The sequence below is a fragment of the Danio rerio genome, chromosome 9 (assembly GCF_052040795.2).
Source record: "Danio rerio strain M-AB ecotype USA chromosome 9, GRCz13ab, whole genome shotgun sequence".
Lineage (NCBI taxonomy): Eukaryota > Metazoa > Chordata > Actinopteri > Cypriniformes > Danionidae > Danio > Danio rerio.
The window spans coordinates 19,827,676-19,850,602 of record NC_141029.1 but is presented as its reverse complement, the minus strand read 5'-3'; the positions used below and the strand labels follow the sequence as shown (position 1 = coordinate 19,850,602).

At 36.5% G+C, this 22,927-nt stretch overlaps 1 protein-coding gene and 1 long non-coding RNA gene across 29 annotated transcripts in view; one reads left to right on the top strand and one right to left on the bottom strand.

The window, feature by feature from the left end:
- dgkh (diacylglycerol kinase, eta) overlaps window positions 1-22,927 on the bottom strand; it is a 163,363-nt gene that overhangs the window by 18,975 nt on the left and 121,461 nt on the right. For 27 of the 28 annotated variants that reach the window (XM_087267621.1, XM_087267606.1, XM_087267610.1 and 24 more), the window contains 11 exons: window positions 22,534-22,825; window positions 19,190-19,321; window positions 16,244-16,378; window positions 13,215-13,332; window positions 13,022-13,132; window positions 12,845-12,941; window positions 11,862-11,969; window positions 9,509-9,622; window positions 9,285-9,419; window positions 5,628-5,894; window positions 3,930-4,022 (listed from right to left, as the gene is read on the bottom strand). In XM_087267621.1, the coding sequence (XP_087123747.1) occupies window positions 3,930-4,022; window positions 5,628-5,894; window positions 9,285-9,419; window positions 9,509-9,622; window positions 11,862-11,969; window positions 12,845-12,941; window positions 13,022-13,132; window positions 13,215-13,332; window positions 16,244-16,378; window positions 19,190-19,321; window positions 22,534-22,825 (1,602 nt within the window). Of the gene's footprint in view, window positions 1-3,929; window positions 4,023-5,627; window positions 5,895-6,786; window positions 9,420-9,508; window positions 9,623-11,861; window positions 11,970-12,844; window positions 12,942-13,021; window positions 13,133-13,214; window positions 13,333-16,243; window positions 16,379-19,189; window positions 19,322-22,533; window positions 22,826-22,927 lie in introns of those variants that run through there. The other variant, XM_087267625.1, reaches the window with a different exon arrangement.
- On the top strand, window positions 8,974-12,470 carry LOC147842314 (uncharacterized). The gene is made up of 3 exons (XR_015499322.1): window positions 8,974-10,575; window positions 10,677-11,118; window positions 11,180-12,470. It is a non-coding gene; the product is annotated as an uncharacterized LOC147842314 (long non-coding RNA).

The following is a 22,927-nucleotide window of genomic DNA, read 5'->3' as shown; positions in this document are numbered from 1 at the left end:
AAATCAGGTGAATGCTGTTGGAATTAAAACAGTTTGCATTATGTGCCTCACAGTTGTTAAGGGACCAAAAGTAATAGGACAGAATAATAATCATAAATTAAACTTTCACTTTTTAGTACTTTGTTGCAAATCCTTTGCAGTCACTTACAGCCTGAAGTCTTAAACGCATAGACATCACGACGGTGGGTTTCATCCCTGGTGATGCTCTGCCAGGCCTCTACGGCAATTGTCTTCAGTTCCTGCTTTTTCTTGGGGCATTTCCCTTCAGTTTTGTCTTCAGAAATTGAAATGCATGTTCATCTGGATTTAGGTCCGGTGATTGATTTGGCCATTGCATAACATTCCACTTCTTTCTTTTCAAATACTCTATTTGTTATTGCAGTATGCTTTGAGTCATGACCGGATGCTGGTGAACCGTCTGCCAGAGGGTAGCAGAGAGAAAAGTCTATAAATCGGGTGGCTGGAGTCGCTGATAATTCTCTTGGCTTTCCTCATGCACCGCCTGGTGTAGATGTCCTGGAGGGTGGGAAGCTCACTTCTTACTACACGTCCAGCTGTTCGCACAATCCAAGGTTGGCCTTTGCGATTGCTGCTGGTGCTATTTCCATACCAGGTGGTGATACAGGCAGACAGGATGCTCTCCACAGTGCAGGTGTAGAATGAGCAAGAGGATGTGGGGGCTCATTCCAAACCTCCTAAAATGCCTGAGGAAGAGGAGGCGTTGTTGTGCCTTCCTCAACACTGCATCTGTGTGAGCAGTCCATGTCAAATTCTCAGCAATGTGGACTCCAAGAAACCTGAAAGTGCTGACTCTCTCCAATGGTGTGATGGTGATGGGGGTGTGTTCTCTCTTCTCTCTCCTGAAATCCACCACCAGCTCCTTGGTTTTGCTGATGTTGAGTGAGAGGTGTTTTTCCTCACACCACTGCGTCAGAGTGTGCACCTCCTCTCTGTAGGCCCACCACCGTTGTGTCATCAGCAAATTTAATGATGTTGGAGCTGTGTTTGGTTGTACAGTCATGTGTTTACAGGGAGTACAGGAGTGGGCTAAGAACACAGCCCTGTGGAGCACCAGTGTTGAGGATCAGTGTGGATGATGTAATGTTGTTTACTCTGACCTGCTGACCTGTCTGCTTGACAGGAAGTCCAGGATCCAGTTGCACAGAGAGCTGGAGCTTCATCACCAGCTTGGCAGGCACTATGATGTTGAATGCTGGGCTGTAGTCCACAAACAGCATTCTCACATGTGTGTCACTATCATCAGCTGAGCGGTTATTTCTTTATGCAAATTGCAGAGGGTCAGTGTGAAAAGGCAATACAGAGCAGATGTGCTTTTTAATCAGCTTCTCAAAGCACTTGCTGAAGATGGGTGTCAGAGCAACAGGACACCAGTCATTCAAGCATGTGGTTTTTTTTCTATGCACTTCCTGATGAAGCATGTAACTGTGTCTGAGTACACGTCAATGTTGTCGTCACATGCTGCCCGGAACATTCCACATGATCAAAACAGTCTTGAAGTATAGAACCCGATTGGTCCGTCCAGCTCTGAAATATCCTGAGGGTGAGTGGTTCCCGTTTCAGTTTCTGCCTGTAAGCAGGCAAGAGCAGAACAGAAGAGTGATAGGGGAAGGGATTTGTGTGCGTCCTGGAACGGGGAATAGCAATGGTCCAAAATCCGGTCACCACGCATGTTTGTGGTAATGTGTTAATAGGATTTTGGAGCAATTATCCTGAGATTGGCATTGTTAAAGTCACCTGTAACAATAAACGCTGCCTCCGCGTGTGCGGTTTCCTGCTTGCTTATGATCCCAAACAGTTCCCTGAGCGCCTGCTCTGTGTTGGCTTGAGGGTGGATGAAGACAGCCGTAATGATAACTGCTGTGAACTCTTTTGGTAGCAAGTATGGCTTACACCAAAATATAAGGTATTCCAGATCAGGAGAACAAAATAATCTAACTGGGTGTATGTTGCTCTAATCACACAGTTGTTAGAAAAGAAACAAACACTTCTCTTTTGCTTTTCCCTGTAAGTTATTTCGTTCTATCCGCGCGGTACATGGAGAACCCCGAAAGTTCAACAGCTGTGTCTGGTACCTCCGCAGATATAGTCAGGTTTCTGTGAGTCGGATAATGCGGCAGTTTCTTGTTTCCAGTTAGAAGGAAATGCGCGGCCGGAGCTCGCAAAGTTTGTTGTTCAGTGACTGAACATTAGCCAGCAGAATAGTGGGGAGTGTAGGTTGAAATTCACAGCGTCTTAGTCTGACGAGGACGCAGTCTCTCTTTCCTTTTTTTCTGGCTGCATTTCCTTCGTCGCTTCGGTTGTGTGACCCAGACAAAGGGCTCTGTTGTGTGTTTGTAAACAGAACGTCATTAAAGAACTCAAAGTCCGGTCTTCGATGTGCAACGAGGGAACCAATTTCCCGAAGTTGTGTCTGTTGTAGGTAATGAAAGTGTGTACATCCAGCACGAAAACGACAAAAATACTACAAGTAAAACACACAAAACACAACAATGTTTGCTGGGAGCTCGCAACACGGCAGCCATGCTCTGCACCATCTTGATGACCAGTAGTCATGTGGTGTTGCTGAGCTCATTGGTGCCATCTTTTTAAAAAAAATGTTTCAAACAGTTGTTTTCGCCACAATGTTTTTGCTATCTCTCTGATGGGTTTGTTTTGTTTTTTGAGCCTATGATGGCTTGTTTGACTGATGGTGACAGCTCTTTGGATATCATATTGAGATTTGACAGTAACAGATTCCAAAAGCAAACAGCACACTTGAAATGAACTCTGGACCTTATATCTGCTCATTGTAATTGGGATAATGAGGGAATAACACACACCTGGCCATAGAACAGCTTAGAAGCTAATTGTCCAATTACTTTTGACCCCTAACAAGTGGGAGGCACATAAGCAAACTGTTGTAATTCCTCCTGATTTGGATGTAAATACATATATATATATATATATATATATATATACACACACACACACACACACACATATATATATATATATATATATATATATATATATATATATATATATATATATATATATATATATATATATATACATACCTCAAGTTGGTTTATATAGAGCCAAAATTATAATTGTGTTGATGTCCAAATATTTATGGACAATTATTTATGAAAAAATGATATGCAATAGTCCAAAAGTCCAATCAGTAAGTGATTGTGGATAGCCATGCATATTTTTTCAAAAGTTAATGTTTCAGTCTGTCTATGTTAAAACTGAACACCAACATTTCCTAACAATACGGGAACTATGATGTTTTCAAAATGCCAACCACTCACTTTCCTTCCAACCCTACATGTTAAAGGGTACCTATTATTCCCCTTTCTTTAAGATGTAAAATAAGCCTCTGTTGTTCCTAGTGTGTGTAAGTGAAGTTTCAGCTCAGAATATGCCACAGATAATTTTTAATAACTCTCTGAAACTGCCCCTTTTAGGCTTTGAGCCAAATTGTGATATTTTGGTGACTGTCACTTTAATCTAAAATGAGGGCAGAGCATCAGCATAGCAGCAGATACAAAACAGGAAAATGTCCAAAGAAGTGTCTCAGAAAAAAGTAATTTATGGACACTCCGCTGTTCGTTTGTGCATTGTAAAACTCAACATTTACAATGCGTCTTAATTGCTGGAATTCTCTTCAGCAGGTAAGCTTAGATTACATGCACTAAGGGAGAATGTCAATCAAAGTGTTTTAGCTGACTGTTTTTATCAAGTGTGATTCTAAAAAATAGAATTGATTAATTTATGCAATTAAAGGCTGGCTACAGTGTATTTGCACACTGTTGCCACACAACTGTGTTAAACCCCTGTGTTTTAACTCTTAGCTGTCATGAAAATTAAAAATGAAATTAACAATAAACAATAAAGATTATATTTCATTTTCACAGTGAACTTACCAATGGCACGCGTCCTACTAACAGAGACTCTGTCTCATTGTGCAGGGCCTTCACGGTGCTGGCCACCTCAATGGCAGTGTTTCTTGTCAGGCTCTGAAGAAAACAGATTTACACAATTTAGACACACATATTTGACACTTAGTATGAACAATGCGATCCAGCAAACAAAACAGTTGGATTTGTAATTTTAAGTCAGAAGATTAATAGTAGGATTTAAGTTGCAAATCATGTACAAATCATTTATTTTCTGTATTATTTGTAATGTCGATAAACATCTTGTGTCTGTCCCTACATTCTGGTCAACTCTTTTTTAAAAAGACATAATGATCTTAAGAGCACTGACAGAAGTGATGTCACTTCCAGAAGGAACTCTGTACGGCATTAAACTACTTTCATCTTCTTTAATCTTCTTTCATTAATTTGCAAAAAATGTTTAGGATACACAAAAGTAATCACCATGAATTTCTCATTCACTTTTTAAAACAACAATATCATGAAACTGCACAAATTTCAGTTTTAGACATGCCATGTGGTCAGTGTTGCCACGTAGCAGACATTTTCCAGCCCAAAAGCTGTCCAAAACCTGCCCAAACACACCTAAAATATTAGATTAATATTTTATTTCATTTTAATTTATTTAAATTGAAATGAATCTACTTTAACTGTCATAATTTTTAACCATACAGCAAGGAACACCTGCAGTCACAGAACCGCAATAGAACCGGATCACATCAAAACACTGCCCACTCTTACCCACACACTGCACTTAATGTTGTGTAGATCACACTACACACTAGAGTATGTTTTACTTTCAAAATGGGGTTTAAATTCATCCTATTTGGTGTTTTTAAATTCTTGTGAACATTATTAGGTGCTGCTTGTCAGTCAGACAAAGCTTTTATATTTGTTCTTGCTGTCAATTGAGGATAAAAATATTGATAAAAGTGTAAATGCAGGCGCACAAGAAGGGGAGTCTGGGGAGTTTTGCTACAGCTTTCCTTCTCTTCCTCTTGCGGGTAAGCAGTTTGCACTATGCACTGGTCACTACTAACTGAATGGAGTAGGAGCACAGTTATGTTTTGTTAAATAAGTTGCATATAAAATTTACGTTTCAAAACTGCACAAATTTTGTCAACCTGCCAATGCCATTTTTTACCCGCAAAATGAAATTCAAAACCACCCAATCGGGTGGAAAACCACCCAATCTGGCAACACTGCATGTGGTATCTGGTTTGAGGTTAGCCTCAACTCAGTTTTTGCCAGCTCTGCTAGTGGTTTAAAATGTTTAATCAATCAGATCCCTGTCATATGTAATCATCATATCACCGTTTGTTTATTACTCTGATAACTTTTATTGGTCCCAAGTAACAATTAATGATGATTTATAAGCATAACAGTTCAAAAATCATTTTGGCACACTCTTTCCCTTTACTCTGTGATATTGATTTAAGAGTGGTTCTGGTTGCTTTTATTCGTGAGTTAAAGTGTTGTACACAAGCCTTAACTTGAACACCTCTACATCCTTGTGTAACATGCCGGATTCGTTATCACGATCTGTTCCGGAACCTCACAATTCACAAATTAAGCACTGGTTATACATTTGTTATTTTTGCAAAAACAATCAAAACAGGTTTCAGAGATTAAAAAACATCAGTTCAGCATCAAAACAAACAGTTCTTCACCGCTGACATATCTCACCTCTGGGAACTTGGGATGTGTTTTGTTAATGGCATGTGAGGAGGCGTTGACGGCGTGGGCGAGCTCCTGCTCGAGGAGCTGGTAGTTTTTGGCAGCCTCACAGATCCTGGTGATGAGATCCTCAGCAGCGCGGGCACACATCTGGATGAGCGTGGCCTCCTCCTCTGTGGCCAGATCCACAGACTGCTGAGGGTACAGATGTGGCCGCAGCGGAGGCTTGTCGTATTTCAATTTATCCTCCCAAGACTTCAACGTGTTTTCAAACGCCTTAAATGAGAGTTTTTGCGGAAAATGTAGAGAAAGTTGTTTAACATTTATATTTAAAAACAATTACAAACAGATTTGATTACCACTAGAGATGTCAAACTATCATGACGATTTTTGATGCCATACGACAGGGGTGGCCAACCCTGTTCCTGGAGAGCCACTTTCCTGCAGATTTCAGTTGCTACCCATATCAAACACACCTCAACCAATTAATTAGGACCTGAACACCACGTGATAATTACAGGCAGATGAGTTTGGTATGGGTTGCAATTGAAATCTGCAGGAAGGTGGCTTTCCAGGAACAGGGTTGGCCACCCCTGCCATACGAGCTCATACGCAATTTGGGAGATGGGAACCTTTAATGCTCATTTGGTCGTGACTTGTACTGTGTGAGAGGAAGTTATAAGCTGAGTGGTTTAAGAGCTCCCGATCTTTTTTCAACATTAAAAAATTCAGCAGCTGTCAAGTTTATTTATGTGAGAAGTATGCGGCTGAATTAGGTGATCTGTGGGATCTGTCTTAAGGTGACCAATCAGAAGGACAAATGTGCTCAACAGATAACATGTTAAAAAGGATGAAAATGATCATATGCATTTGTTTTTTTGCAAACGATGTTTTTTTTTTTAATTTATTATTTTTTTTTACCAAGAAGGTCCTATACCGTTTCCAAAGGCAGAAGTGCTGATAAAAATCAGAGCCTGGGTAAACAGTGTTTGGATTTTGGTGGTTTTATGATATAGTTATCAGGAATGGTCACATGGTCAAGCAAGACAGAAAATTAAATTGTAACTTTTGATCTGGTTCTTTTGCTGGTTTTGAGCCTTTCTTCTCTGGCTCCACTGTTACTTGGCTCTCGCTTTGGGCTCTACTCTCTTTTCTTTGTCTCCCTCTCTCTGTCTCTTTCTCTTTATTTTTAACTTTTTCACATTTAATTCTGGGTACATTTAATATTCATGTTTGTATCCCTTGATGTTTTATAATTTTATAGTTATTTTGTAACTAATTCAGTCGTAACCATTTCAAGAGTTCACACTTAGCTGATGATTGATTATAAAGCTTGTTTGGCATGCTGTCCCGGGAGAGAGCCCTGAGCTCAAAAGATTCTCAAGCCCGGGGCTCCCTTTCATTAGCAAGGCGAGAGGGCAGTTTGACCTCAAGTAGATCTTGAGAACTCCCTTGCTGTAGTAGCTAATGAACAGATAGTGAAAACGAGTAAACTTCGCATAGAAACATCGGCTGGCTTGGTAAGGACTAAAGCCAATGACGTTCTTGCTGTGAGGCAACAGTGCAAACCACTAGGCCAACCATCTAGGGAAGGAGTAGAGGTGGAAGGGGAGATTTTTCAAAATGAAGATGGCTGTTAAATGGAACTTTTTATTTATAATTTGTTAAACTATTTATAGTGGCTTAGGAATCGTCTGAGAGGTGTATAATAAATTAGATAATGGGGGACCAGGTGCAAACAATCATAAGCATGTGAAAAAGTTATAAATTAACTTCCCTTTTTGTTATTAAACCATTTCCTTTTTAAGGATTCTGTGACTTTTTAGATTGCTCCATATTGCAATATAACATAATCACATAAAACCAATGCTCTCCCATATATCTAGCTGTTATAACTGCCTTTATTTCTGTTTTTGGTATAAGATTGCAGAAGGACAGTTTGACTTGAAATGTACAGTTTTTCACCATCATACTGATAACCTTTTCAGTAATTCACTAGAACTACAGTTAGAACTGCTGTATTTAAATCCCATTCTTATAGTGTCATGTATGACAGAGTCGTCAGAGATGATGACACAAGGTAATAATTCACTTTATTCACACTTACACATGGGGTGAGCAGGCAGACAAATTTCCCAGTGCGAAAAATAACTTGTAGCCTATATTTTGTATACATTGAGAGCTCTTATTAATAGTTGCTATGATAAAAGGAGTCATACAAGTGCTTCAGAATTTGCATGGTCATAAAATCGTGTTGTATATCACTGCATCCAAATGATTTTCACATGAATTCACTCGTGACTATGCTATACTACTGACATACTATACTATTGACATACTATCATCAGAATTTGAACCAAGTACGCCTGCCTTTAAAGGGTTAGTTCATCCAAAAATGTAAACGTTATTAATTACTCACCCTCATGTCCATCTCCTGAGACCTTTCATCTTCAGAACACAAATTAAGATGTTTTAGACTGTCAAAACATTTCATGTTACTTCTGTAATCATATGAGGCTCTAAGAATGCTTTTGTGTGGCAAAAAACTAAACATCTGCATTAGATCAAGGTGCACATTTTCTATGGGCAATAAAACGCTTGTGTGTTGTGCTACTGACTTTAATGGCAACATGCCTGTACAAAACGAAGGCAACTAAAGACGAATACAAAGACGTTTTTATGAGTAAGTTCATTTTTTACAGCTTTTTGACGCAGAGAAAAATGTGTTATTCAAGTTTTTTATTATTGCAGTTGAACCACTGAAGTCACATGAAATGATCTGTTTTTGGGCCCTTTTCTAGTCTTTGAACATCTCAGGACCTTTGCTGTCTATGGTGAATCAGAGAAACTCTCAGATTTCATCTAAAATACCTTCATTCATATTCAAAAGATGAATAAAGGTCTCGGGAGGTTGCAAAAGATGAGGTTGAGAAATAATAACAAAATGTTTATTTTTGAGTGAACTAACCCTTTAGAAAAAACATGTCATTAACTGTTAATGCCCATTTATACCAGGAAAACTAGGGGGTCACTGACTGAAAAATAAAAATGTCTTTGATTTTTTGGTCATTGTACTATAAAACATCCTGTGATTTGTCATCTGAAATGTCAGAGATTGAAACTAAATGATATTCTACAGAGCCTGAAGATGGCCTCCAGCTAGGTAACTAGGTAAAGCACTTCATAATATTATTGCATCTGCAATAATAAGTTCATTGATTGTTATGGCAGAATGAAAATCTAGTTTCTATAGCCATATTAACCTAGAAAATAGCAACTTTTCATTATCAGTCAGTCTTTGTACGCAGTGTAACTACAGAAGAGTCAAGCTTTACATGGGAAAATTATCAAAACTTTTTTGTTTAGCAAGAGGCTAATGGTCTAATCCAATTCAATGATTTATGCTAAGCTAAGTGTTCCTTCCAGACCCAGAGAATAAATTCCAAAATGATAAAACTCAACTATTTAACACTAGAACAGTTATAAAATATGCCTATTTCCAAAAAAAAGTGTTCCTTCAAAAGCAAACAATAATACTAACTTCATCATTGTTAACAATAGTGCATAATAATTTTCTGTTTGTCATAAGTATGCTCAAGATTTTTGTTTAAATAATGCTCTGTAAATAAATTTCAAAAAACATGATTATTCACTAGAAACACTTACCCGGTCTCTTGTCAGCATCTGGGCCCGGTTCTTGTGCTGAATCTTGATGACTCCAGGAGGTTGAATCCAGGCTTCTCCATCCACCTGGACAGGCACTCCTTCATCCCCCAGGATTGTGATCTTCACTGTGCGACACTGGAAGGGTTAAATCAAATTACAATATAAAATCCTTTACCAGCATTTGCATACAGAACAAAATTATGTCATTCATGGGTTGTTTTTACCTGTGCAATACGGTGATGCTGCAGTTTAATCACCCTTGAGACAGCCATCTGCATACTACCAAACACAGCGACCACTTCCAAAATTTTATCATCGAATGAAGGGGCACAAAATATCTGCATGAAGACAAAATTGGAATGATAAAAATAGTTCAGTTCGCCACTAGAGGGCTCTTTACAGCCAAGCAATAATAAAAATGTATCTCATCTCAAGATTTAAGTGAAGCAATAATTTAAAAAAAGAAGTAAAAAATAATTATGAGATTTAAGTAATCATTATGTGAGATTAAACTCGTAAAAAACAAAACAAGAACAAAAAAAATCTTTGAAATAAAATTGACAATAAACTCATTACATTTCAGGACAATTAGTGTTTTTGAGAAAATAACTGGCTAATTTTTCTCAAAATTATAAACAAAACACTTTTGTTTTTGCTCCCATTTTTCATGAGCCAAACTCAAGGATCTAAAACTGAAAGGTCTATCTCTCTCAAATATTGTTGACACATTTGTCTAAATCTGTGCATCACTTCCCCTTTCCTAAGATAATCCATCAACCTCACAGGTGTGGCAAATCAAGATGCTGATTAGACAACATGATTATTGCACATGTGTGCCTCTGGCTGGCCACAATAATAGGCCGCTTTAATACCATTAAAGTAAAGGTTTTTGAAAACGCCACCATTGTTATGTCCGTGACAATGATTACATCATGCACATCTATAGTAGGGTAGAGTCTAAAATTGCATACTTACATACTATATAGTACGCTAAAATCTGTATGCGAATTACCAACTTCTTCTGGTAATATTGTGAAGTCTGCATCCGATGGACACTCCGCTATCCCATGGTACACCACAACATAATTCATGAATGGGAGTGAAGTGACGCTACTGACAGGTCATGGGGGTAGGTCATGTGACAAAATGTTATACTGCATGTAGTACGTTGAAGTTCAATTCATACAGTATAGAACGTACTTTTCCAACAGTCGAGTAGTACATTTAAATTCAAATGCAGTACCTACTAAGTAGTAGGTGATTTGGATGCAGCCTAGGTGTTAAGGGAGGTGTAGATTAAAGACAAGGGCAGACAAACATACACAACCATTGTGGGTTACATTGTAGTGTTGAAGTTGCTCAAGTGTAAATTCACTTTACGTCCAAATGCAGCGATGCATCTTGACTTGACTTAATTGTCATTCACATTGACTAGTGTACACAGAATGAAATTTTATAGCATTGGCTTTGAAATTTCAATAGGAATATCCCTAAAAAAATAAGCAAAAAAATAATATTATATTCCAATAATCATATACACAGCAGCTGACTGACGGTCCTTTTGGTCAGGTGGATGTGTAGTGCAAATCATAATAGTGCATACAAGTTTTAGAGTGAGATAGATGGATGGATGGATACAGTACATAGATAATTATGTACATGGATGGATGGACGGACGGACAGACAGACAGACAGACAGACAGACAGACAGACAGATAGATAGATCGATATATAGATAGATAAATAGATAGATAGACGAATAGATAGATGCATAGACAGACGGATAGATAGAAGCTTAGACAGATTGGTAGATAGACAGACGAACGGACGGTTGGTCGGACAGACAGACAGACAGACAGACAGACAGACAGACAGACAGACAGACAGACAGACAGACAGACAGACAGACAGACAGACAGACAGACAGACAGACAGACAGACAGACAGACAGACAGACAGACAGACAGACAGACAGATAGATAGATAGATAGATAGATAGATAGATAGATAGATAGATAGATAGATAGATAGATAGATAGATAGATAGATAGATAGATAGATAGATAGATAGAATGGTTTCATCAAGCTGTGTTATACACTGCATGAAAGGTAATTGCCAAAAATCCATAACATGATCCTTTAAACACTTTTCCATCTTTCTTAGAGAACACGAGGACATTTCTGAGTCCTGAACGTCCTGTCTAGGATCACAGGCACTCTGTCCCTCTGTAACTCTACCATGAAGAACACAAACCACGTCCGGAGGTAACCTCATTCTGAACGAGGCCATGTGAGCTAAAACAAACAAGCTGCCAATAGGCCACTTGTGGTGAACAAAGACTCGTGTCACCCGGGTTCAGAAGGTTTTGTTTGGAGCCAGCTGCATGTTAGACAACACCACTCAACCCAGGACCAGCTCATACGCTTTAATTACACAACTCCACATCATTTCCTCTATACACAGTGTCATATTTCATCTCATAACTGGCTTCAAACAGGGTTGCAGAGCTCAGGGTCAGGATGTAAAATGCTGTTTGAAGTGAAAAGGCCCTCATGACCTCCACCACCAGGACTTACATCATCCTCTTTGGTGCCGCCCCAGAAGTTGGTTCCCCCAGCATAGCTTGGGATGTTCAGCACAGCAATTCCTTGGAGACTTGGGAGTGGGATATACTGGCCATCACACTGCAAAAACCAAATCAAACAACCATGAGGAGCCAGAACATGCATTAAACACATCAGAGTCTCATCTCTCATTCCCTTTAAGAGTCAGTTGCGTCACACCATGGTGCATAAGCAGACCTTAGTTGTATTCATAGATAAAAAAAAAAACTAAATGTATACACAACAGACTGTTATAATATTAGTTATGAATAGTTTTGAGATGTGCTGTTGGTGATTGGATGTGTTCATAAACAAGGAAAATTAGCACCCGTTTAAAATAATTTAAGACCTAAAGGACATAATTACAGTGAATTTAAGACTTTTTAAGGCCTAAAATTTTGTTTTAGAAAAGTAAGACATTTTAAGACACTGTGAATACCCTGAGTTTAAAATAGATCAAATATTGATTGCAATCATATGTAAAAGAATAGTAAAGAACAAGAACCTTTCATATATTTTGACATTCAAGAAACTTGCTTTCAATTAATACACAAAGTAAAATACATTAATGGACTGTTTAAACCTTGTTACACAAGTTACTAACCAACAGATGATCAACCGTTTCCATATTTATTGATGTAAAATAAAAGTACTATACGCACAAATTGGTTCAACATTTGCCCCATATATATCTGTTTTATTTAGTATTAATTTTCTCAGATTACCTTACTATCACTATTTTGTGAATTGACTAAGTTTAAATATATTATATATTATATAAGAAATCTATGATATTTTTTTCACATATTAATTAAATTTTATTTTTAATTGCTTTGTTCAGCTCTAATATAATTAAAATAATATAATATAATATAATATAATATAATATAATATAATATAATATAATATATAATCCATGTGTGATATGGTGTTAAAAAACATTTAATTCAGCTCACCTCCAGCTGAACTTTCTGTTCCAGGTTCTTATAAGTCCTCTGCAGCAACTCTTTTGTCCCCAGAACACCATACCACATCATGTTTTTAGTGCGACTCCTGCATAGTCAGAAGTAAACTAGTTAATCCCTGTTACTGTTTCGGTATAAAACTAAATTCCTGCTAAATTCGTAAAGTACCTGCACTTCTCCGGATGCTCCTCACGCTTGTTGTTGAACTCCAGTGATATCTTTGCATCTAAGCCGATCCCAAAGTAGTTATTCATCACACACTTCTCCAAATAGCCCTCTCTGTGAATAAAATGACCCATGTTAGCTTTGGGGAGGGGTTTAACAAGAACTTTAACATGAAGGAAGAAGCAGGAGCTCTTACAGTGAATCCAGGTCAGGATCTATGAATGGCGTGGCACCAAACGGATCAATGTTGGCCAGCAGCATCTTACTGATTATAGAACTTCCAGCGATGGAGGCAGCGAGACCTGCCCGCAGACCTGAAGAACAGAACAGAAATAAAGATTTCCAACAATGATCAGCAAGTAGAGATTGGTGATATGGACTCAAAAATATACTGTATTTTTTAACAATATTTACAATAATTTACAATATTAACAATATGTTCTGGTATTTATTGCAAAAACTGTATGATTGGCAAAATAATTCATAAGTATCCATTGGCAAAGACTATTGGTGTACAAAAACGGTTCACTATAAATGGGGAAAAGTGCAATGCTCAGTATGTCCACCACAGTGAAAGAAGTCCCGCCTTATGAATTGCTTAACTCTGTTTTGATTTCTCATGATCATCACTATGATCATACTCACATTATCAGGTCAGTCTTTCTAATTTTGTACTGTCCACAGTTGATTTCATTACTAGGGAGATCCTAAAGTCTAAGACCTCTACCTCGCTTGATTCCCTACCGATTATTTTAGTTAGGTCCTGTATTAACTCACTCTTCTTTTATAACATTCATAGTCTGTTCTTCACTATCTACTGCTACCATTCCTTCATCTTTAAAAATGGCACCTATCACTACTATACTTAAAAAGACTGGTGCTGGTCCTAATGATCTAAACAGTTTTAGGCCAATTGCCAACCTTTTGTTTCAAAAATATTGGAAAGAACAGTAGTAGGTCAACTTCATTCACATCTACTGTCAAAACTAACAACATCTATGAGCACTTTTAGTTTTAAATCTTTCACTTGCATTGGTTTCCTGTTCACTATCGTGTACAATATAGAAATCTAAGCTCTTCATAATCTGGCACCTAACTATCTCTTATTGGTAAACTCCTTTGTGCTCACTGAGATCTGCTGAATTGTTATCGGTTCCAAATATTAATATGAATGTCATTTAGTGGCAGGGCTTTTGGTGGCACAGGAACTCATGTCATTGCATATTCGTCAGGTGGACTCAGTTTCCAATTTTAAATCTCATGTAAAAAAGTTTCCTTTCAGAATTGCTTTTAATGACTTCCTGGTTTAATATCCTGTCTGCTATTCTTTTTTTCCTTACTTTTTGTATTTTTATGATGTGCTTGTGACATATTGTAAGGTGTCCTTAAGTGTTTTGAAAGGGCAAAATAGGCAATCATAAGTCTTTATAGCCATGGGGTTTTGTTTAGGAAGGGGTCTGTACAAATTCACTTATTTGCTGCAGCAAACCGTTTTTTACTTTTTTTAGGCTAATACTGTGAGCCTGCGTTGATTATGACAGGAGAAAAGACATCCCATCACATATCGTTTGCTTCGATTGTCATCCTTCAGGGCTTAGTCCTTTTATTATTCCAGGGTCGCCACAGCGGAATGAACCGCCAACGTATCCAGCACGTTTTTATGCAGCGGATGCCCATCCAGCAACAACCCATCTCTGGAAAACATCCCCACACACTCATTCACATTCATACACTACGGACAATTTAGCCTACCCAATTCACCTGTACCACATGTCTTTGGACTGTGGGGGAAACCGGAGCACCCGGAGGAAACCCACGTGAACGCAGGGAGAACATGCAACATTCGACCTTCTTGCTGTAAAGTGACAGCACAACCTACTGCGCCACTGCGTAACCAGAAATTGTGTTTTCCTTTCAATATTTTTGATTGCGTTTTTTCTAGATAATATACAAACATATAAATGTATATAAAAAATAGAAGTCGTATGAGCAAAGAGATGACATCAAATATATAGCAACACCAAAAACAAGAGAATTGCAGAACTCTTAAATCAAATCTAAACTTTTCTACCCCTTCTAAGCACCATCCCTCACTGTTTCCTGAGGCCTTCAATAACTATGCAAAGATGAATCAAGACAGATTAATAAATAATAAAAAAATGGAATGAATAAATACATTAATTAAATAAATAAAAACAAACAAACAAATTAATTAATCAATTATAATAAATATATAATAAATAAAAATGAATACTAAAAGTCTCTCTTTCTCCCTTTTGTAGTTTTAGTCAGTAGGTCCTGTAATGTTAAATTTCTCAGACAGTATGGGACTTTTGTTAAAGGAGTTCAGTGATCCTATTAAACAATCTCTCAGTTTCTCAAGATAGATAAAATGTAGAACCTCTCTAATCCAGTTTTCTGATGATGGAGGGGACACATGTCTGTGTAGTTGGGGTTGGAAGATAATAACCAAAATGTACAGTCAGGAGTAGCCATGGGCTGGTATAAGATTCTGATGGTATGATAACCTTAAATAAAAGTTTACTAATTACTAAAAAAAGTTTACGATTACTAATCTAAAACAAGTTATTTTAAAATGTCTGGGTAAAAAACTAAATCTTTTTTACCCTTTGAACACAATATATTTAATTTTGAGAAACATTTATAATATTTTGGGACAGCAAACGTGTCAAACATGTCAAAAAATGTGAAGGCAATCAGCCGGTAACTGTTAATATCTGTTACAGGCATCGCTTCTGTCAGGAAAATTTTTTAGAGTTTGTCATTAGTGAAATTAATCCTATGTAGTACTTTGCATTGTAATAGGGCGTGTCTAGCACAAATAGATGAAGTGTGAACTAGACTAAAATTGCCCTTCAATATGCTTTAGTCACTCAGGTGTGTTATAAAATGTATTTTCTTGCGATAACGGGATTTCTTGAGACATATTTTCCTTACGCTTGCATATATATATTGCTTGTCAGTTTGATTACTGTTGATTTCAAATGCAATACATCTGTTTTTATAAAACTTGTAGTAACGGTGCTTATAATTGGTGGGTGCGACAAAATTTTGGCTGATGCGTCAAATTTTTAAAGTTAGGAGCACCGGTGCAATCCAAGCAAAAAGGTTAATTTCATGCCCTGATTAGAGTGAGAATAATAAACTATTCAAAATATATCCAAATCCTATATAACAGTTTCCATTAGTCAGATGTGCTATTACCGGGACAGATGATGCGGGTGTTGAGAACGGGCAGGTTCTCTTTGCTTGTGGTGAAGGGAGTGATGGAGAAGGATCCGCATGACTGTGTGCTGCGACTGATGCGTCTCTCTGGAGGAGAACATGGAGACTTTGCCACTGCACGATACAAACACACAACAAAACATCAGCTAAATTAAAACTCAGTATATCATATATTAATATTCTACAATACAATAAACGTTATATTGTTTTAATTTTTGAACTATACTGTAGATTTTTATGGTAAAAATATAGCTTTTAACCATAAAGAATAGTATTTACATTATATGAAAGAGACCTTAAGCTTGTATAAAATATATAATCAATAAAAACAGAATATATGAATACAGTTAAAGTCAAAATTATTAGCCCCCCTGAATTATTATTATTTCTTCAATTGAAATTTAGTATACATGCCACTAGAGGGCAGCTCTAACCTTTTCAGCAATCAAAATTCACACTCTGCCCTTTCAAAAGAGCACATATGACTAAGATAGCTGTGTAATATCTCTGATGAAAAGTTAAAATGGTAATTACTATTCATACAATATACAGTCTAATATATATATTTTTACTAAAAAAAAAAAAAACTCTACAAGGTTAAAAATTGACTGGTATTGCTATACTTGCCAGGACATACAGCACCTACAACATGACAAATAATGTAATTGATAATTAATTAATAATGTAAAGCAACTTTTACAGAGCCGATTTAAGCCCTAAAGTGGGTCAATGTCTGCTCAGAATTCAGACTAAAGATGCTATGGCGTATTAAATGGTGTGGCATATTTTTGAAAATTGATGCTGCCTCAGGTTTGGTTTCTGTGCTGCTTTTTCTGTGTAAAGATGCTTTAATAATGTCATTTTATTAATATAATATTGCTAATACACATATTGATCCCTCATTTGAAAGAAGATAAATCAAGAACATCATGTTGAACTCAAATATGTTAAAGGGATAGTTCACCCAAAAATCTAAATTTGCTCACACTAAAACCTTTATGATTTACCTTCTTCTTAATGAAGATCTTTTGAAGAATGCTGAAAACCTGTAACCATTGTCTTCCATAGTATAAAAAAACAAATAAAATGGAAGTCAGTGGTTACAGGTTTACAGCATTCTTCAAAAGATCTTTTGTTGTGTTTAACAGAAGAAAGAAACTCAAACAGGATTGAAGGGTGAGTAAATGACAGAATTTTCATTTATAGATAAACTATCCCTTTAACCTACAGTATATACAGTATGATGACCTATTTAAGTTACATAATTTGTCATCTATATACAAAACAGTGTTCTGTTTTTGTCTATGTATTCAAAAAGACAGTCTAATATATTTTACATGTTAGTACACATTTAGTCACATTATTTAGTATTTTGAATACAATTTGGTGTAAAAAATACATTTTTGAACAGTCTGATTATATTGAAAGTATAAAAAGAGATGTACAAAAACATGACATTACTGTCAGTCATAAAAGGTCATGTAAATAGAATTTCTTAGTGCAACTGAATGTATTGTATTCCAGAAAATAAACTGCATTTAAATTAAAAAGTCATTATAGCTTGTATAGTGAAAATAGCTGAAATTCACACAGACTACATTCACACTATAGGCAAATGTTGCCCAAATCAGTTTTTTTTTTATTTTTTTTTGCCCACTGGTGGCTCATTCCCGAGTAATAATCAAGTAACTTTCCTGCCGTATAATGGCTGCAGCAGTCGCAATGATATTAAGCAGCGATGTTACTTAGTTACCTAGCTGGGGACTATTATTAAGCATCGTACGGCGACAAAGTTCTTTTATTATTGTGCTAAAATGAGAGTAATTGCTAGCTACATCGACCTAGAAAACAGCACTATTTAATTTTCTGTCTGTCATAGTATACAAAGTAACTACAAAAGAGACAAGCTTTAAATAAAAAATAAAAAATAACAATTAAATACCAATATGATGCTAATTCGATTTAGTAACTTATGCTAAGCTAAGCTAAGCTAAAAGTGAAAGACTCGCGAATCGGCTGAATGGATTCAAAAATGGTAAATCTCAATTGTTTAACTCCCCTGTAAAAAGCGATTACACTTTACTTTTTTAAAAGTGAGTAAACCCATTGCCTTAAAAGCAACAAGTTAACTTTACAAAAATAAACCCATTGTAACTCGGAACTGTGAAGTTGACTTATTTTTTATAATTATGCAAAATGTACTCACTTTTTTAAAATAAAAGTAAACTAATCCCGTTTTCCAATACATCTTCATTATATTTGTTTTCCCCCAGCTTTTCTCTATCTAGCAAAATGACATACAGTAACTAAAATAAATCTTCTCTTCCAGACTCCAGCATGTCTTCTAAACTCAATATAGGCTATAACGGCAGATTTTATAAGCTTAATGAAGCACAAAGTATGTAATATTAAAATAATTATTTGAAAAGAGACATGCTAAAATAGTCTGACACTGTATAAAGGGATTAGTTGACTTTGAAAAAGTGAGTACAATTAGCTTAATTATAAAATTAAGTCAGCTTAACAGGTCCAAATTACAAAGGGTTTGCTTACATTACCTTTGTGAAGTCAGCTTGTTGCTTTTAAGCCAATTTGTTTACACGCTTTAAGTAACTTATATCTTTTTACATGTAGTTTGCTTCTTTAATAATTATAAGGCAATAAGTTTACTCTCTTTTTTTAAGTAAAGTCAACTAATCGCTTTTTACAGTGCATTCTAAGGGAGTTGTAAAATGAGCCTATTTCCAAAAAAACAAGAGAAGAGTGTTTCTTTAATGCACAAATGATTCCGGTAAGACAAAAACATGAAGAAACTGAAGCATGGCCCAACAACAGAGAATTTAATGTTTAAGGCCAAGAACAAGCAAGAACAAAGGAAAGATTAAACAGCGACGGCTTGTCTGAGATATACAAGTGTGAACTCACAAGGCAGAGTTTCGAGTTCTTTAGTGTCCTCGTCCTTCTCGTTGTCTTTGTTTTCCTCTTCGCTGTCCTTCCTGAAGTCAGAAGGAGACTGAAGCTCCTGCTCCTCTGTGTGTGCGTTCTGTTCATCCACCACTACAGAAAACACACAAACACAACACTCATGTACTTCTTCATGTGGAAAGCTGAATAATGAATACTGTAGGGCTGGGGAATATATGGCATATATTAATATTTATATAACATACGTAATAGTCTATATTTTGCTTGGGTTTATAAATGACGCAATTTTGTGAACATAAACTTTTTTAATGTACTTTCAGAATGCTTTCTTGTGAATTGCTTCAGCTATGAAACATAAACGAATTGGGCTTTTTTAATGTAGAGCCTTGCTTTTACATCAGCTTGCTATAATTATTGCCATTTTATTGATTTACTTATTCTTGATTTATTTATTGATCTACATACTGTAGTGTTTGCTCACGTGCTGTTTTAATTGTCTCTTGCAATGAATCAATTTAAACCTCTGATTTATTTAATCACTAAAACAATGTCCCATATGGCATTCCTAAATTATTTTAATAAAAAATATGTCTTTTTTTATGCATTTAAAATAAACAAAAAATAAATGTATGTTTGTTTTGATCAAGCGGCAACCTTCCGCTCTCCCTGAAACTGAATTCTGTTGAATTCAACTGAAACTGCAACTCATCGAAATTCTGCTAGTCCTGGCTCCATAACAGAGCAAATTTCTATTGACCCCACTGTTAAAATGGCCAACTTTACAGCAGAAAAAAAGATGTTTACAGCCTGGTACAAGGAATGATTTTGGTTCATATAGCTAATATTACCCTTCATGATAACTGTGAGGGGGTGCGTTTTTTTTCTAACTCATCCATTTCCTTTATATTACATTATATTTAGTCTGCATAATTAAGGGCGTGGCCACTTGAGTGACAGCTGGGTCTCGCTGGTCGTCGTCACTTTACCTCAGCTGATTCCGGCTGATTAGCCGCTAAACTCGGCATATACATCATAATTTCGTTTTGATTTATGTGGCTTAACACAGTCAGTTGTTTTTTGGAATTATTACTTACAATTATCAGATAATATGGCATGCTGTGTGCATTTAATTGTGCTCACAAACCATTTACGTGGCCTCTATTTCCCAGGTGTAATTATTTTAATAAAAAAAAGGATTTATTTTATTTTAATACATTAAAAAAATATACATATCAAATTTACAAAATATAGCCATTATCACTTTGTATAATTATGAATTCACATAATTTGAAAATAGTCAAGAAATGGCTTAATATAATGTACAATGTCAGTATGCATTCATGTTCACATAATAAAATATTCCATGTTTTCAAATGTTGAAACTTAAATACTGGGAGAAATATGTACATAATAAATAAACACACAAATAAACAAATAAATAACAAATACAATTTAAATAGAATTTTGAATTTAATTATACATGAAGTATAATAAATATAAATTGCAATATTTAAGGTTTGAAAACATGAAACATTATATATGTATTATTGTGTATTTAATATAAAAACGAGCTGCATGTACAGTATACACAAATGTATATAGCTATCATTATGGGGACTTCCCACAGACACAATGATTTTTCTACTGCAGATACTATATTCTGTCTTCTTCCCTCAACCCTAAACCTAAACCAAACCCTCACAGAAAACATTTATCATTTTTTGTGATTTATAAGCCATTTTCCTCATGGGAAATAAAACAAATGTCCCCACAAGGTCAAAAATAACTGGTATTACTATACATCTGGTGCCTACAACATGATGACTAATGTGATTATTCATTCATTTATTTTCCTTTCCGCGTAGTCCCTTTATTAATCCGGGGTCGCCACAGCGAAATGAATCGCCAACTTATCCAGTATATGTTTTACACAGCGGATGCCCTTCCAGCTGCAACCCATTACTGGGAAACATCCATACACACTCATTCACACACATACTGTACACTACAGACAATTTAGCCTACTCAATTCACCTATAACGCATGTCTTTGGACTTTTGGGCGAAACCGAAGCACCCAGAGGAAACCCACGTGAACACGGAGAGAACATGCAAACTCCAAACAGAAACACCAACTGACCAAGCTGAGGATCGAACTAGTGACCTTCTTGCTGTGAGGCAAACGTGCTACCCACTGTGCCACCGTGCAGACCTACGATGAATGATGTAATTATTCATTCTTTTATTCTCGTTTCGACGTAGTCTTTTTATTAATCAGGGGTTGCCACAATGAAATGAGCTACCAACTTATCCAGCATGTTTTACACAGTGGATGCCCTTCCAGCTGCAACCCATCACTGGAAAACACTCATGCACTTCTGCATTCCCACACATACACTACGGACAATTTATTTTATTCACTTCCCCTATAGTGCATGTCTTTGGACTGTGGGGGAAACCAGAGCATCCGGAGGAAGCCCACATGAACACAGGGAGAACATGCAAACTCCACACAGAAATCCTAACTGACCCAGCCGGGGTTCTGTATTTTCACTTTTTTTTTTCAAATGACTTCATTCGGTGTGATTTATAAGCCATTTTCTTGATGAGGACCAAAAAAAACTCCACAAGGTCAAAAATGACCTGTATTGCTATATTTGCCAGGACATCTGTTGCCCACAACATGATGAATAATGTAATTAATAATTAATTAATAATGTAAAGTAATTTTTACAGAGCCGATTAAAGCTCTAAAGTGAGTCAATGTCTGCTCAGATTTCAAACTAAAGATGCTATGCTGCATAAAATGGTGTGCCATATTTTTGAAAATCTAGTCAGGTTTGGTTTCTGTGTTGCTTTTGTTGTCATTTTATCAACATAATATTGCATATTGATCCCTCATTTGAAAGAAAATAAATCAAGAACATCACGCAGACCTGAACCCAAATATGTTAAAGGGATAGTTCACCCAAAAATCTAAACTTATTCACCCTAAAACCTTTTTGATTTCCTTTCCTCTTAAAAGAAGATATTTTGAAGAATGCTGAAATCCAGTAATTTGGAATAAAAAACAAATTAAATGGAAGTCAATGGTCACAGGTTTCCGGCATTCTTCAAAATATCTTCTTTTTTGTTTAACAGAAGAAAGAAACTCATACAGGATTGAGGGGTGAGTAAATGACAGAACTGTCATTTATACTGTAGGTAAACTATCCCTTTAACCTACTGTATATACAGTATAATGACCTATTTAAGTTACATGGTTCATCATCTATACACAAAACAGCGTTCTGTTTTTGTCCATGTATTCAAAAAGACATACGAGGATGAGCTAAAGAATCATACTTCTCTCAGCCTGCTCGATGATCTGTCTGAGGGCTTTCTTCAGGCTGTTGGCCCTCAGCACCAGCTGCTCTCTGGGTCTGAAGAGTTTATGAGCGGAGCCTTTCTCCGTCTCGTTCTCCTTCAACTCTGTTAGAGACTCTTCGCTCAGATCTTCGTCCTCCTCCTCCAGCTCTTCCTCCTCCACCTCCTCCTCCACGATGGGTGGTGTGGTAAGGGCTGTGGGCGACAGGACCTGAGCCTCCAAATTTAACGTCTGCAGGAGTGACTCCAGCTTCTCATTCAGCATTGCACACTAGGTACAAACCAGGTTGGATAGGTTACTTTTAAAATACAGATTACAAATACATTCTTTATAACGTATTTTGTAACATTTGTTGTTCGATTATTCAACTTA